The sequence below is a fragment of the Trachurus japonicus genome, chromosome 3 (assembly GCF_045865225.1).
Source record: "Trachurus japonicus isolate A0001 chromosome 3, Traja_1.0".
NCBI lineage: Eukaryota > Metazoa > Chordata > Actinopteri > Carangiformes > Carangidae > Trachurus > Trachurus japonicus.
The window spans coordinates 715001-728574 of record NC_140909.1 but is presented as its reverse complement, the minus strand read 5'-3'; the positions used below and the strand labels follow the sequence as shown (position 1 = coordinate 728574).

The following is a 13574-nucleotide window of genomic DNA, read 5'->3' as shown; positions in this document are numbered from 1 at the left end:
GAATGGCTTCTCTGCAATACATTCTATTGGTGGTAGTGGGGGTTCCGATGAGCAGGAAAAGTGGGTGTGGCTGTTTTTTTCTCCACCAAGGAGTGTTTTGGGCATAAAACTAATGTTTGCGATCAACTCAGAATCATGAAAAACCCCTAGTTTGACCCCTCACAAGTTACTTAAGGCCAAATTTAACATTTCGGAATGTTCAAAAATCCAGTTACGGGTACCCCAACTTTGAGTCGTTTTTTAGGGGGTTTCCCACGGGAGTTGAATTTCAACATTTTAAGACATGATATTACGCACGTTCCTAAAGACAATTGTGAAGAAATTTCTTGGTAAGGATTTAGTTCCCAGATTTTCATATGTTGCCCTTACTAATAGTCATAGCAGTAGGTTCGTTACCTTTAATTGTCGGTGCAAGCTGTTTTTAGAACGGCGGAGCAGAGCCGTGAGCTGCTCAGAGCTACGCTACAGAGGAGGCTCATTATGGGATTTCTTGGTTTCCCTCATCATCAAACTCATCAAATACACAATCCAACAACTCCACAACGCTCTGGTGGACAAGTTGTGAGCTGCACATTCACCACGCTATGAGATAATAACACAACGTTACCACACAGAGTTGTTTTACAGGGAAATTCATGCAAAACCGCTGATGCACGTTGCCTTCAGGGACAGTTTTTCATCAACAGTCTCTGTATTTCCCTCTACAACAACTCTGTGTTTTTTTAGATGAAATGTCAAGTGATCTGCTGCAGCTCAATTTCCCTATGGGGACAAATAAATTACTACTACTACTTATCTCATAGCGTGGTGAATGTGCAGCTCACAACTTGTCCACCAGAGCGTTGTGGAGTTGTTGGATTGTGTTTTTGATGCCAAAATGTTGAACTATCCCTTTAAAGACGTTTAAAGTGTGAAACATTCAAATGAAGAGTTTGAATCACAGGAAGAAGATTCAACTGAAACATTTGAATTTCCCTCTGATAACAATCTGAATAATAAGCACCAACAACTCTCAGTGTTTTACATACTGGAGCTATTTTCTGACAAAGAGATGTTATCAACAGCAGAGAGGAGGCAGGAGGAGCTATGATGTAATCATTAATAAGAATATACTATTATGTAATAAAAACAATAAAGAATTTGATCCATTTGATGCCAGAAAACTTGAACATGTTCTTTATGATGCAAATAAACTGGACGTGGCGACAGAAAGAAGATTTGTCTCCTCCTAGTGGCCGATCAGGAAACCAATACGTGTGAAGCCAGTCTCACATTCATCTGTCTGAGAAAGAGTGAAAATAAAAAGGAAATTATAGCAGCGATGGGTCGGTCCGGGCTATTTTTTGGCAAATTTAGGCAAATTCTGAGCAACAAATAGGAGAATAGGAAGACAAGATAGTTGTCCTTATAATGTTCAATTTGTACCAGTTGAGGCTTGAAATCCCCAACTTCTGGAACCAAAGACCGTTGTCTATCACTCTGAGCAAATTGGCAAGTGCACTGCAAAAATTCAAAATCTTACTAAGAATATCTGTCTTATTTCTAGTCAAAATAAATCTAATTATACATCAAATAAGACTCATCACATTAAAAAGTAGCTTGTTTTAGACACGTTTTAGTTTTTTCAAGCAAATTTTCCACTTGAAATAAGTAGAAAAATCTGACAGTGGAGCAAGTTTTTCTTTCTTATTACAAACACAAAAAACTTGCTTTCACTGGCAGATTTTTCTACTTATTTCAAGTGAAAATTAGTTTGAAACAAGTGAAAATGATCTAAAAACAAGTTCATTTTTAGGTGATGAGACTTATTGTGGAAAGAGGTTAGTTTTGACTAAAATTGAGACATTTTGACAAGAAATAAGACAAATATTCTTGGAAAGATTTTGAGTTTTTGCAGTGTGACAACTTAACAGTGGCTTCACAAATTGAGTAAGCCATTCACTGTTGTGCAGGCAGATTTAAAACCACTGTGAAAAAAATTCAGTTTTTGAGGTAAAATTCTGATATGTATTGTATGTTAAACATCATCTACCATGTCTAACATTTTGTAGATTTGTTTCACAAAGACAATCTGGTATTTTGATGTATTATCATCCTCATCCTTGCTAGGGCTTGATTCCACATCCTCTCTGACACCAAGAACCAGCTCCTAACTCACTGAACTAGTTGACTGGAAGTGAAATTCAGTGTGTGGTTTATCAAATAGACACAGGATGTCACAAATTCTAATATCTAAACAAAAATCTGTTAATACATACATTGCATCTTGACAGCATGGAAATGTTGATGATTTGTTTTTAACGATAAGTGTTTTGCTTTAAAAATGTCACTCTTACATTGACTGCAGTTGTTCCCATGAGAGCAGAATTCAAAATGTTCTCAAAAATTCAGTTTTTGAGATAAAAAAGATACAGAAAAGATTCTGATATTTGCCAAACTTCATCAACCACGACTCCAAAATGTTGTCAATTCTTTTCAGGAAGATTGAAAATGTATTTAGCAGGAATTGTTTCTAGTTTATTAGTACAGACTCTGGGTCCAGTTAAAAACATAGACCCAGGGAGTCACAGGATGTCACAAATTCTGTTATCTAGACAAAAATCTGTTAATACATAAATTGCATCTTGACAGCATGGAAATGTTGGTGAGTTGTTTTAAAAATGCATTAAAGTGTTGGTTACATTGACTGCAGTTGTTCCCATGAGAGCAGAATTCAAAATGTTCTAGAAAATTCAGTTTTTGAGATAAAATTCTGATATTTGCCAAACTTCATCAACCATGACTTTTATTCTCTTTTTTTTTCAGGAAGATTGAAAATGTATTTAGCAGGAATGGGATGGTATATGTTTACAGTATTGTTTACAGTCAAACGTTTTCATGCACTGTAGGCTCAATTTTTGCTTAATCAAAAATCCGAGAAAACAAGTTTTGTGGAGGACGGTCTGGAGATGCTGAGATACATTTTAAAAGTTTTACAGTTATTGAAAAAAACAGAGTGATGGACTTAATAATTTGTAATTGTGAGTTTAAGTGGACAAAAGTTTCAGCAGTATTGAGGCTACATTTTGGTGAAAGTTGCAAAACTGTAGCATCTACCGTTGGTTTGGTAGGAATTTTTAAAGTTTTTAAATTTAAAAACTTTCAACACATCCACATGTCCTTGAAGTTGAGTAAATCTGGCATGGGGTCAAACATTTCTGTGAAGTTTGGTGAGTTTTTCGTCCATGGGAAGTAGGATTTCCTCGGAAGAAGAAGAAGCTGCTTGGACCCTAATGACTTGTTGGAACAGTTATAAGTTACAGTTATAACAGTTTATAAGGACATTTTGATTGAGTGTTTTGTGAAGAGAAGAGGAGACGTCGGGTACGTAAACAACATTTTAATGATGTTAATCATCAGTTCATACAGGTTAAGAGTGATAACAGGATTATGAGAAACAGCCTCTAACAATGTTGCTAGTGATGTACAGTCTTAAATATCCATAGAAAGACGAGAACACGCTGAAAAAAGTTCTTCATTGAACCGTAGTTTGGTTTTTTTTGTTTTGTTTTTTCTCTTTTGTTCACATTAGTTACGACGAGACCTTTACCAGAACTTACTGTATTTACATAGTGCAAAAACACACTTGGGCCAGTCCACATACTTCAAACACTTTGATGGAGCATACTGCATACTGCATTTACACTATGATTCACTATCAAACACCGTCGTCGTTTTTCCTTCATTGGATTCCAACTGTTAAAATGTTCAAACTATCAAATGGCTTTAAGAACAAGATGATTGTAGTTGGGTTTTAATACAATGCAAAATCAAAATCAAAATCTCTTTTGTACACTTGTATTTACAGGAGTGAATCATTAGCATGTGTCGACCTCAGAGCGGAGGAGGAGAAGGAGGAGCTGAACGGAGCGTCTCAGTCTGGAACTAAACAACCAGCTCTGCTTTTAAAGGAATAGTTCACCAAATTCACCCTCATGCTGATGATGAATACTCTCGAGTAGTTTTTTATTCCTCAAAGGTCATCTGGAGACCCGGGAGGCCTGTTCCTAGTCCAACCAAAACTTTATATGAGAGTAATACTATAGGGCCCGACACAAAAACGTCCATAAAACTACACAACAACCATTTAATATTCCTCCACACTGCTCGTCCACTGCAATCCAAGTGTCCTGAAGGGAGATAGTCCAGAGTTTAATGGAAACAATGTCATTTAGGACATTTTTACAGAATAAACTGTCCTGGACTGACTTTACCTGGGGCGATACAGGACTGTTTAGGCTGTAAAAATGTTCTAAATGACATGTGTTTCCAGTGAACTCTGGACTATCCAAATTTTTCGGAACGTCAAAAACGTAAGCCGGATTTGCTCTTCTGGTGGAATTTTATGTTAACGTTTCCATGGTTTTCGGTAGTCCAATTAAAATCTGTAAAACGCATGGATCATCACATGAGCTTTTTTAACTCATTGAGTGCCAACCACGTAATTTCTCGTTTTTCGTTCCCATGCGTTGAGTGCCAAAAACGAAATTTTTCGTTTTTTGCTTTTTTTTAAAATTATGAAAATAGACACTTTAATACACATTATATGTAAATTTGGGGACTCTACGACGAGGAGAACTGAAATAGATGACGATCAAAGTCACATGACAGCTCATGATCTGGAAGTTTTTATCATAACTCAGCTTCTGCAAACGGAGGTCTGCATGTGGATGCAGCAGCTGCTCCGCTGCTGCTCCGCTCTCACCCGCGAGGCTGCAGCAGCTGGGAGCTGAACCAGGAAGCTCTCAGCCCACTGTCCCGCCCGGTCTTCATCTGGAGCAACACCGTGTCCTCCCCAAAGTCCTCCCGCGGTAAAATCTGATGGTCTCTGGACCAAAGCAGACCGGCACCACCGACCCGTACCACAGACGGACCGCGACCACCGGCGGGACCGGTGTTCGCGAGCCGCTGTGGCCGGCAGAGCCTCACGTTCCGCGGCGAGAGGCTGTGACACGGCACGGTGCGTCTGTGTTATTGCTGTTTAGTGGCGCCCCCCCCGCCCCCGATGGTGGTTTTGTGAATAGAACAACAATTGTTGTGTATATTTATCTTATACGAGCCCTTTGATCCAGAAATGCGAGTGTCAGAAGAGCGACAGACACAAACAGAGCACCTTTCATAAAAGACGCTCTATCTCCTTTTCTAGAAAAAAAGGAGGGATTTTGGTGAAACCCAGCCATGTTTAGCTTGACTTTTCTCAGGAACGGAGGCACGTAGAAACAAACGGTTTGTGGCCATTTGAAGGATAAAGTTAAACCTTTCAAATGAGCCACAGTATGTGTTGGTGGCAATAATATAGAATACACTATGGCTCTAAAATAAAAAGTCAAATATGGTCTAATTTGCCGGTACACTTGACTAAAACTTTGGAAAGGAGCGCGGCACTCAATGAGTTAAACAATGGATGTCACACAAACTGACATCCGTGTTAAAAGCCAGCGTTAATAATAGATCCATGCGTTTACCGCAACTATGACAACTACTGAAAACCATGGAAACATAACATACAATTCCACCAAAACCGGAAAGATGATGTTCGGAAAATTGTGGATCTCCCTTCACTTGGACACTTGGATTGCAGTGGACGAGCAGTGTGGAGGAATATTAAAGGGTTGTTGTGTAGTTTTATGGACGTTTTTGTGTCGGTCCCTATTATTACTCTCATATATAAAGTTTTGGTTGGACTGGAGATGCACTTTGAGGAATAAAAAACTACTCCAGAGTATTCATCATCAGCATGAGGGGGAGGCAACAATGACTGAATTTCATTTTTTATTTTTTTTTGCTGAACTATTCCTTTAATGTGTCAACGTTCACTAAATGGAGACGGCGCTGCAGCTACAGCGCCCCCCTCAGGCAGAGAATAGAACTGCACTTTGTTCTCAACACACTGAATCAATGACACGGCGTTAACAAAGTGTAGTAGAACCACAGAGAGCGGGTTATTTACACACACACACACACACACACACACACACACACACAGAAACACACACACACACACACACACACACAGAGCTCCTGCTGAGTCAAGTCACTGAGGGAGAGGGAGGAAGAGGAGGAGGGAGGAGGAAGAGGAGTATGACAAGAGGATTTAACATTTAAAAGCTAAGTTTGACTCTCTGGAATGAACATTGTAGATATCAACAACGTCTTTCTGACTGGTCCTAACTACATTTTGAATAGTTGGATTTTTCATTCCAGATATCTGTAATTCAGTTTTTCCTCTAGTCAAAAAGAACATTTCAGATCCACAACTACGTTCTTCCTTCACTGTAACCATTCATGTGTATGGGGTTTGTCATTACAGATATCTACAGTTCAGTTGCAGATATCCACTATGTGAATTACAGATATCTGGAACTGAATTACCACTAGTACTAATTCCAATTTGAGATATCTACAACTTCATTCTGACTAGTCATAATTCCAGTCATTTCTCCTAGTCAAAACTTAATTACAGATATCTGAACAGGGACGTGTAGATATCTTTAATTGAGGTGAATTAAAGATATCTAGAACTGGAATTATGACGAGTCAGAATCAAATTGTAGATATCTCAAACTGGAATTGACAAGTGTGGATAGGAAGATTGTAGTTGCAGATATCTGAAATATTCTTTTTGACAAGAGGTAAAACTGAGTTACAGAGATCTACAACACATCCAGTCTGGCTGTTAAAGGTTAAATCCGCTTGTTGCCATAGAGGAGTCGACATCCGACACTGAAACATTCAGAGGAAACTGAACACGTCTCGTTTCCTCTGGAGCCGCGAGGAGGAAACACATCATCATCATCATCATCATCATCATCATCATTATTATCATCATTATTAATATTATTTACAAAAAGTAAAGCTAAAGAACACGGCAAAATAAATGAACCTACACAATGTGCCTGTAAATACACACTCACACTCAGACACACACACACACACACACACACAGCTGTAAACCTGGACCGGGACTCGTCCTCTGTGAGGCGTTCAGGGTCCGGGGGGAAAATCAGAGAATTCCCTCTTTAATTCAAGTGTAGCAGGTTTACGGCTGAAGGGAGGAGACGTTGTTGTTGTTGGTCTGAGACTCCGTCCGTTTCTCTGTGGCATGTTAAAGGGATAGTTCAACATTTTGTAAAACTGGCCCATTGCCTATAATCCCTATAGTCATAGCAGCAGTAGGTTCGTTACCTTTAATTGTCTGTACAAGCTATTTTTAAAGGGAAATACAGAGACTGCTGGATGAAAAACTGTCCCTGAAGGCAACGTGCATCAGTGGTTTTGCATGAATTTCCCTCTACAACAACTCTGTGTGGTAACGTTGTGTTATTATCTCATAGCGTGGTGAATGTGCAGCTCACAACTTGTCCACCAGAGCGTTGTGGAGTTGTTGGATTGTGTATTTGATGAGTTTGATGAGGGAAACCAAGAAATCCCATAATGAGCCTCCGTAGCGTAGCTCTGAGCAGCTCACGGCTCTGCTCCGCCGCTCTAAAAATAGCTTGCACCGACAATCAAACACTGCAAAAACTCTACATCTTTCCAAGAATATTTGTCTTATTTCTTGTCAAAATGTCTCATTTCTAGTCAAAACTAATCTCTTTCCACTTAAAATGAGACTCATCACCTAAAAATGAACTTGTTTTTAGATCATTTTCACTTGTTTCAAACTAATTTTCACTTGAAATAAGTAGAAAAATCTGCCAGTGAAAGCAAGTTTTTTGTGTTTGTAGTAAGAAAGAAAAACTTGATCCACTGTCAGATTTTTCTACTTATTTCAAGTGAAAACCTGCTTGAAAAAAAGGAAAAAGTGTCTAAAAACAAGCTGCTTTTAATGTGATGAGTCTCATTTTAAGTAGAATGAGATTTGTTTTGACTAGAAATAAGACAAATATTCTTGGTAAGATTTTGAGTTTTTGCAGTGACGGTAATGAACCTACTACTAGTATGACTATAGGGATTATGGGCAATGGGGTTAATTTGCCAAAAATGTTGAACTATCCCTTTAATGTGGTGTTGTGTTGGAGTGTTGTTGGTCAGTTGGTTGATTCCTGAGATTACGACAGAGAGAGAGAGAGAAGCTGCAGTGAAGAGACGGAGGAAGAGGAAACGACGTCAGCCCTTCACCGAGTCCAGCTCCTCCTGCTGCTGCTGCTGCTCCTCCTCACTCTGCCTTCTCTCCTCCTCCTCCTCCTCCTCTTCTTCCTCTTCATCTTCCTCCTCCTCTTCCTCCTCCTCCTCCTCCTCCTCCTCCTCCGTGCTCTCCTGGCTCTTCCCCAGCTGCAGGTTTTCCAGAGTCTTGGAGACCCAGGACTCGATGCGGCTGCTGAGCGTGGGCACCTCGAGGGAGATGGGATGGGGAGCGTCCTGGTGGTTGCTGCTGTACTCCTCCTGCTCCTCCTCCTCCTCCTCCTCCTCCTCCTGCTCCTCCTCCTCCAGCATGCCGGGCACCAGCGTGGAGGTGGTGGAGGTGATGGAGGAGTTGAGCGGTCCGCGGCAGCTCCCGTCCAGCGAGCCCGTCTCGGTGCTCTGCTGCGACAACAGCTCCAGACGGTCCAGACGGTCGTCCGCCCCTCGCCCCTCGTCGCCCGGAGGAGGAGGAGGAAGAAGAGGAGGAAGAGGAGCGGTCCGGGGCGGGGGGCCGGTAGCCGTGGCAACAGCGGCGGCAGTAGAAGCAGCGGTAGCCCCCGGAGCCTCAGCGTCTCTCTGAACCGGCGCCATCGGGGCCGAGGCCGGAGCAGCTGCAGCAGCTGCAGGGCGACTGGGCTCGGCCTCGGCTGCCTCGGCTGCATCCGAACTCTCCACCATGCTCCTCCAGTTGGTCTCTGAGGAAACAACACCGAGGTTAACACCTTTCTTTCTTTCTTTCTTTCTTTCTTTCTTTCTTTCTTTCTTTCTTTCTTTCTACCCCTCTCTGTCTTTTTACTCCTCCAGTTGGTCTCTGAGGAAACAACACCGAGGTTAAAACCTTTCTTTCTTTCTTTCTTTCTTTCTTTCTTTCTTTCTTTCTTTCTTTCTTTCTTTCTTTCTACCCCTCTCTGTCTTTTTACTCCTCCAGTTGGTCTCTGAGGAAACAACACCGAGGTTAAAACCTTTCTTTCCTTCTTTCTTTCTCTCTTTCTTTCTCTCTACCCCTCTCTGTCTTTTTACTCCTCCAGTTGGTCTCTGAGGAAACAACACCGAGGTTAACACCTTTCTTTCTTTCTTTCTTTCTTTCTTTCTACCCCTCTCTGTCTTTTTACTCCTCCAGTTGGTCTCTGAGGAAACAACACCGAGGTTAACACCTTTCTTTCTTTCTTTCTTTCTTTCTACCCCTCTCTGTCTTTTTACTCCTCCAGTTGGTCTCTGAGGAAACAACACCGAGGCTAACACCTTTCTTTCTTTCTTTCTTTCTTTCTTTCTACCCCTCTCTGTCTTTTTACTCCTCCAGTTGGTCTCTGAGGAAACAACACCGAGGTTAACACCTTTCTTTCTTTCTTTCTTTCTTTCTACCCCTCTGTCTTTTTACTCCTCCAGTTGGTCTCTGAGGAAACAACACCGAGGTTAAAACCTTTCTTTCTTTCTTTCTTTCTACCCCTCTGTCTTTTTACTCCTCCAGTTGGTCTCTGAGGAAACAACACCGAGGTTAACACCTTTCTTTCTTTCTTTCTTTCTTTCTACCCCTCTCTGTCTTTTTACTCCTCCAGTTGGTCTCTGAGGAAACAACACCGAGGTTAACACCTTTCTTTCTTTCTTTCTTTCTTTCTACCCCTCTCTGTCTTTTTACTCCTCCAGTTGGTCTCTGAGGAAACAACACCGAGGTTAACACCTTTCTTTCTTTCTTTCTTTCTTTCTTTCTACCCCTCTCTGTCTTTTTACTCCTCCAGTTGGTCTCTGAGGAAACAACACCGAGGTTAACACCTTTCTTTCTTTCTTTCTTTCTTTCTTTCTTTCTTTCTTTCTTTCTACCCCTCTCTGTCTTTTTACTCCTCCAGTTGGTCTCTGAGGAAACAACACCGAGGTTAAAACCTTTCTTTCTTTCTTTCTTTCTTTCTTTCTTTCTTTCTTTCTTTCTTTCTACCCCTCTCTGTCTTTTTACTCCTCCAGTTGGTCTCTGAGGAAACAACACCGAGGTTAAAACCTTTCTTTCCTTCTTTCTTTCTCTCTTTCTTTCTCTCTACCCCTCTCTGTCTTTTTACTCCTCCAGTTGGTCTCTGAGGAAACAACACCGAGGTTAACACCTTTCTTTCTTTCTTTCTTTCTTTCTTTCTACCCCTCTCTGTCTTTTTACTCCTCCAGTTGGTCTCTGAGGAAACAACACCGAGGTTAACACCTTTCTTTCTTTCTTTCTTTCTTTCTACCCCTCTCTGTCTTTTTACTCCTCCAGTTGGTCTCTGAGGAAACAACACCGAGGCTAACACCTTTCTTTCTTTCTTTCTTTCTTTCTTTCTACCCCTCTCTGTCTTTTTACTCCTCCAGTTGGTCTCTGAGGAAACAACACCGAGGTTAACACCTTTCTTTCTTTCTTTCTTTCTTTCTACCCCTCTGTCTTTTTACTCCTCCAGTTGGTCTCTGAGGAAACAACACCGAGGTTAACACCTTTCTTTCTTTCTTTCTTTCTACCCCTCTCTGTCTTTTTACTCCTCCAGTTGGTCTCTGAGGAAACAACACCGAGGTTAACACCTTTCTTTCTTTCTTTCTTTCTGTCTACCCCTCTCTGTCTTTTTACTCCTCCAGTTGGTCTCTGAGGAAACAACACCGAGGTTAACACCTTTCTTTCTTTCTTTCTTTCTTTCTACCCCTCTCTGTCTTTTTACTCCTCCAGTTGGTCTCTGAGGAAACAACACCGAGGTTAACACCTTTCTTTCTTTCTTTCTTTCTTTCTACCCCTCTCTGTCTTTTTACTCCTCCAGTTGGTCTCTGAGGAAACAACACCGAGGTTAACACCTTTCTTTCTTTCTTTCTTTCTTTCTACCCCTCTCTGTCTTTTTACTCCTCCAGTTGGTCTCTGAGGAAACAACACAGAGGTTAAAACCTTTCTTTCTTTCTTTCTTTCTTTCTTTCTTTCTACCCCTCTCTGTCTTTTTACTCCTCCAGTTGGTCTCTGAGGAAACAACACCGAGGTTAAAACCTTTCTTTCTTTCTTTCTTTCTTTCTTTCTTTCTTTCTTTCTTTCTTTCTTTCTTTCTACCCCTCTCTGTCTTTTTACTCCTCCAGTTGGTCTCTGAGGAAACAACACCGAGGTTAACACCTTTCTTTCTTTCTTTCTTTCTTTCTACCCCTCTCTGTCTTTTTACTCCTCCAGTTGGTCTCTGAGGAAACAACACCGAGGTTAAAACCTTTCTTTCCTTCTTTCTTTCTCTCTTTCTTTCTCTCTACCCCTCTCTGTCTTTTTACTCCTCCAGTTGGTCTCTGAGGAAACAACACCGAGGTTAACACCTTTCTTTCTTTCTTTCTTTCTTTCTACCCCTCTCTGTCTTTTTACTCCTCCAGTTGGTCTCTGAGGAAACAACACCGAGGTTAAAACCTTTCTTTCTTTCTTTCTTTCTTTCTTTCTACCCCTCTCTGTCTTTTTACTCCTCCAGTTGGTCTCTGAGGAAACAACACCGAGGTTAAAACCTTTCTTTCTTTCTTTCTTTCTTTCTTTCTTTCTACCCCTCTCTGTCTTTTTACTCCTCCAGTTGGTCTCTGAGGAAACAACACCGAGGTTAACACCTTTCTTTCTTTCTTTCTTTCTTTCTTTCTTTCTTTCTTTCTTTCTACCCCTCTCTGTCTTTTTACTCCTCCAGTTGGTCTCTGAGGAAACAACACAGAGGTTAAAACCTTTCTTTCTTTCTTTCTTTCTTTCTTTCTTTCTTTCTACCCCTCTCTGTCTTTTTACTCCTCCAGTTGGTCTCTGAGGAAACAACACCGAGGTTAAAACCTTTCTTTCCTTCTTTCTTTCTCTCTTTCTTTCTCTCTACCCCGCTCTGTCTTTTTACTCCTCCAGTTGGTCTCTGAGGAAACAACACCGAGGTTAAAACCTTTCTTTCTTTCTTTCTACCCCTCTCTGTCTTTTTCTTTCTTTCTTTCTTTCTTTCTTTCTTTCTTTCTTTCTTTCTTTCTTTCTACCCCTCTCTGTCTTTTTCTTTCTTTCTTTCTTTCTTTCTTTCTTTCTACCCCTCTCCTCCAGTTGGTCTCTGAGGAAACAACACCGAGGTTAAAACCTTTCTTTCTTTCTTTCTACCCCTCTCTGTCTTTTTACTCCTCCAGTTGGTCTCTGAGGAAACAACACAGAGGTTAAAACCTTTCTTTCTTTCTTTCTTTCTTTACCCTTTCTCTGTCTTTTTACTCCTCCAGTTGGTCTCTGAGGAAACAACACCGAGGTTAAAGCCTTTCTTTCTTTCTTTCTTTCTTTCTCTCTGTCTTTTTACTCCTCCAGTTGGTCTCTGAGGAAACAACACGGACCAATCACAGGCTCCCATTAAAACTCTGGAGGTTAAAACCTTTCTTTCTTTCTTTCTTTCTTTCTTTCTTTCTTTCTTTCTGTCTTTCAACCCCCTTTCTCTGTCTTTTTACTCCTTTCTTCCTTTCTTTCTTTCTTTCTACCTCTCTGTCTTTTTACTCCTCCAGTTGGTCTCTGAGGAAACAACACCGAGGTTAAAACCTTTCTTTCTTTCTTTCTTTCTTTCTACCCCTCTCTGTCTTTTTACTCCTCCAGTTGGTCTCTGAGGAAACAACACAGAGGTTAAAACCTTTCTTTCTTTCTTTCTTTCTTTCTTTCTTTCTTTCTACCCCTCTCTGTCTTTTTACTCCTCCAGTTGGTCTCTGAGGAAACAACACCGAGGTTAAAACCTTTCTTTCTTTCTTTCTTTCTACCCCTCTCTGTCTTTTTACTCCTCCAGTTGGTCTCTGAGGAAACAACACAGAGGTTAAAACCTTTCTTTCTTTCTTTCTTTCTACCCCTCTGTCTTTTTACTCCTCCAGTTGGTCTCTGAGGAAACAACACCGAGGTTAAAACCTTTCTTTCTTTCTTTCTTTCCCTCTCTGTCTTTTTACTCCTCCAGTTGGTCTCTGAGGAAACAACACGGAGGTTAAAACCTTTCTTTCTTTCTTTCTTTCTTTCTTTCTTTTTTTCTACCCCTCTCTGTCTTTTTACTCCTCCAGTTGGTCTCTGAGGAAACAACACAGAGGTTAAAACCTTTCTTTCTTTCTACCCCTCTCTGTCTTTTTACTCCTCCAGTTGGTCTCTGAGGAAACAACACCGAGGTTAAAACCTTTCTTTCTTTCTTTCTTTCTTTCTACCCCTCTCTGTCTTTTTACTCCTCCAGTTGGTCTCTGAGGAAACAACACAGAGGTTAAAACCTTTCTTTCTTTCTTTCTTTCTATCCCTCTCTGTCTTTTTACTCCTCCAGTTGGTCTCTGAGGAAACAACACAGAGGTTAAAACCTTTCTTTCTTTCTTTCTTTCTACCCCTCTCTGTCTTTTTACTCCTCCAGTTGGTCTCTGAGGAAACAACACAGAGGTTAAAACCTTTCTTTCTTTCTTTCTTTCTTTCTTTCTTTCTACCCCTCTCTGTCTTT

At 40.8% G+C, this 13574-nt stretch overlaps 1 protein-coding gene across 4 annotated transcripts in view; it reads right to left on the bottom strand.

Moving 5' to 3' along the window:
- Positions 1 to 7836: 7836 nt before the first annotated feature.
- The window catches only part of secisbp2l (SECIS binding protein 2-like), a 54245-nt gene continuing 48507 nt past the window's right edge, over positions 7837 to 13574 (bottom strand). For all 4 annotated transcript variants that reach the window (XM_085804740.1, XM_085804749.1, XM_085804758.1 and 1 more), the window contains one exon: positions 7837 to 8858. In XM_085804740.1, the coding sequence (XP_085660866.1) occupies positions 8149 to 8858 (710 nt within the window). In that variant the 3' untranslated portion in view covers positions 7837 to 8148. The remainder of the gene's footprint in view (positions 8859 to 13574) is intronic.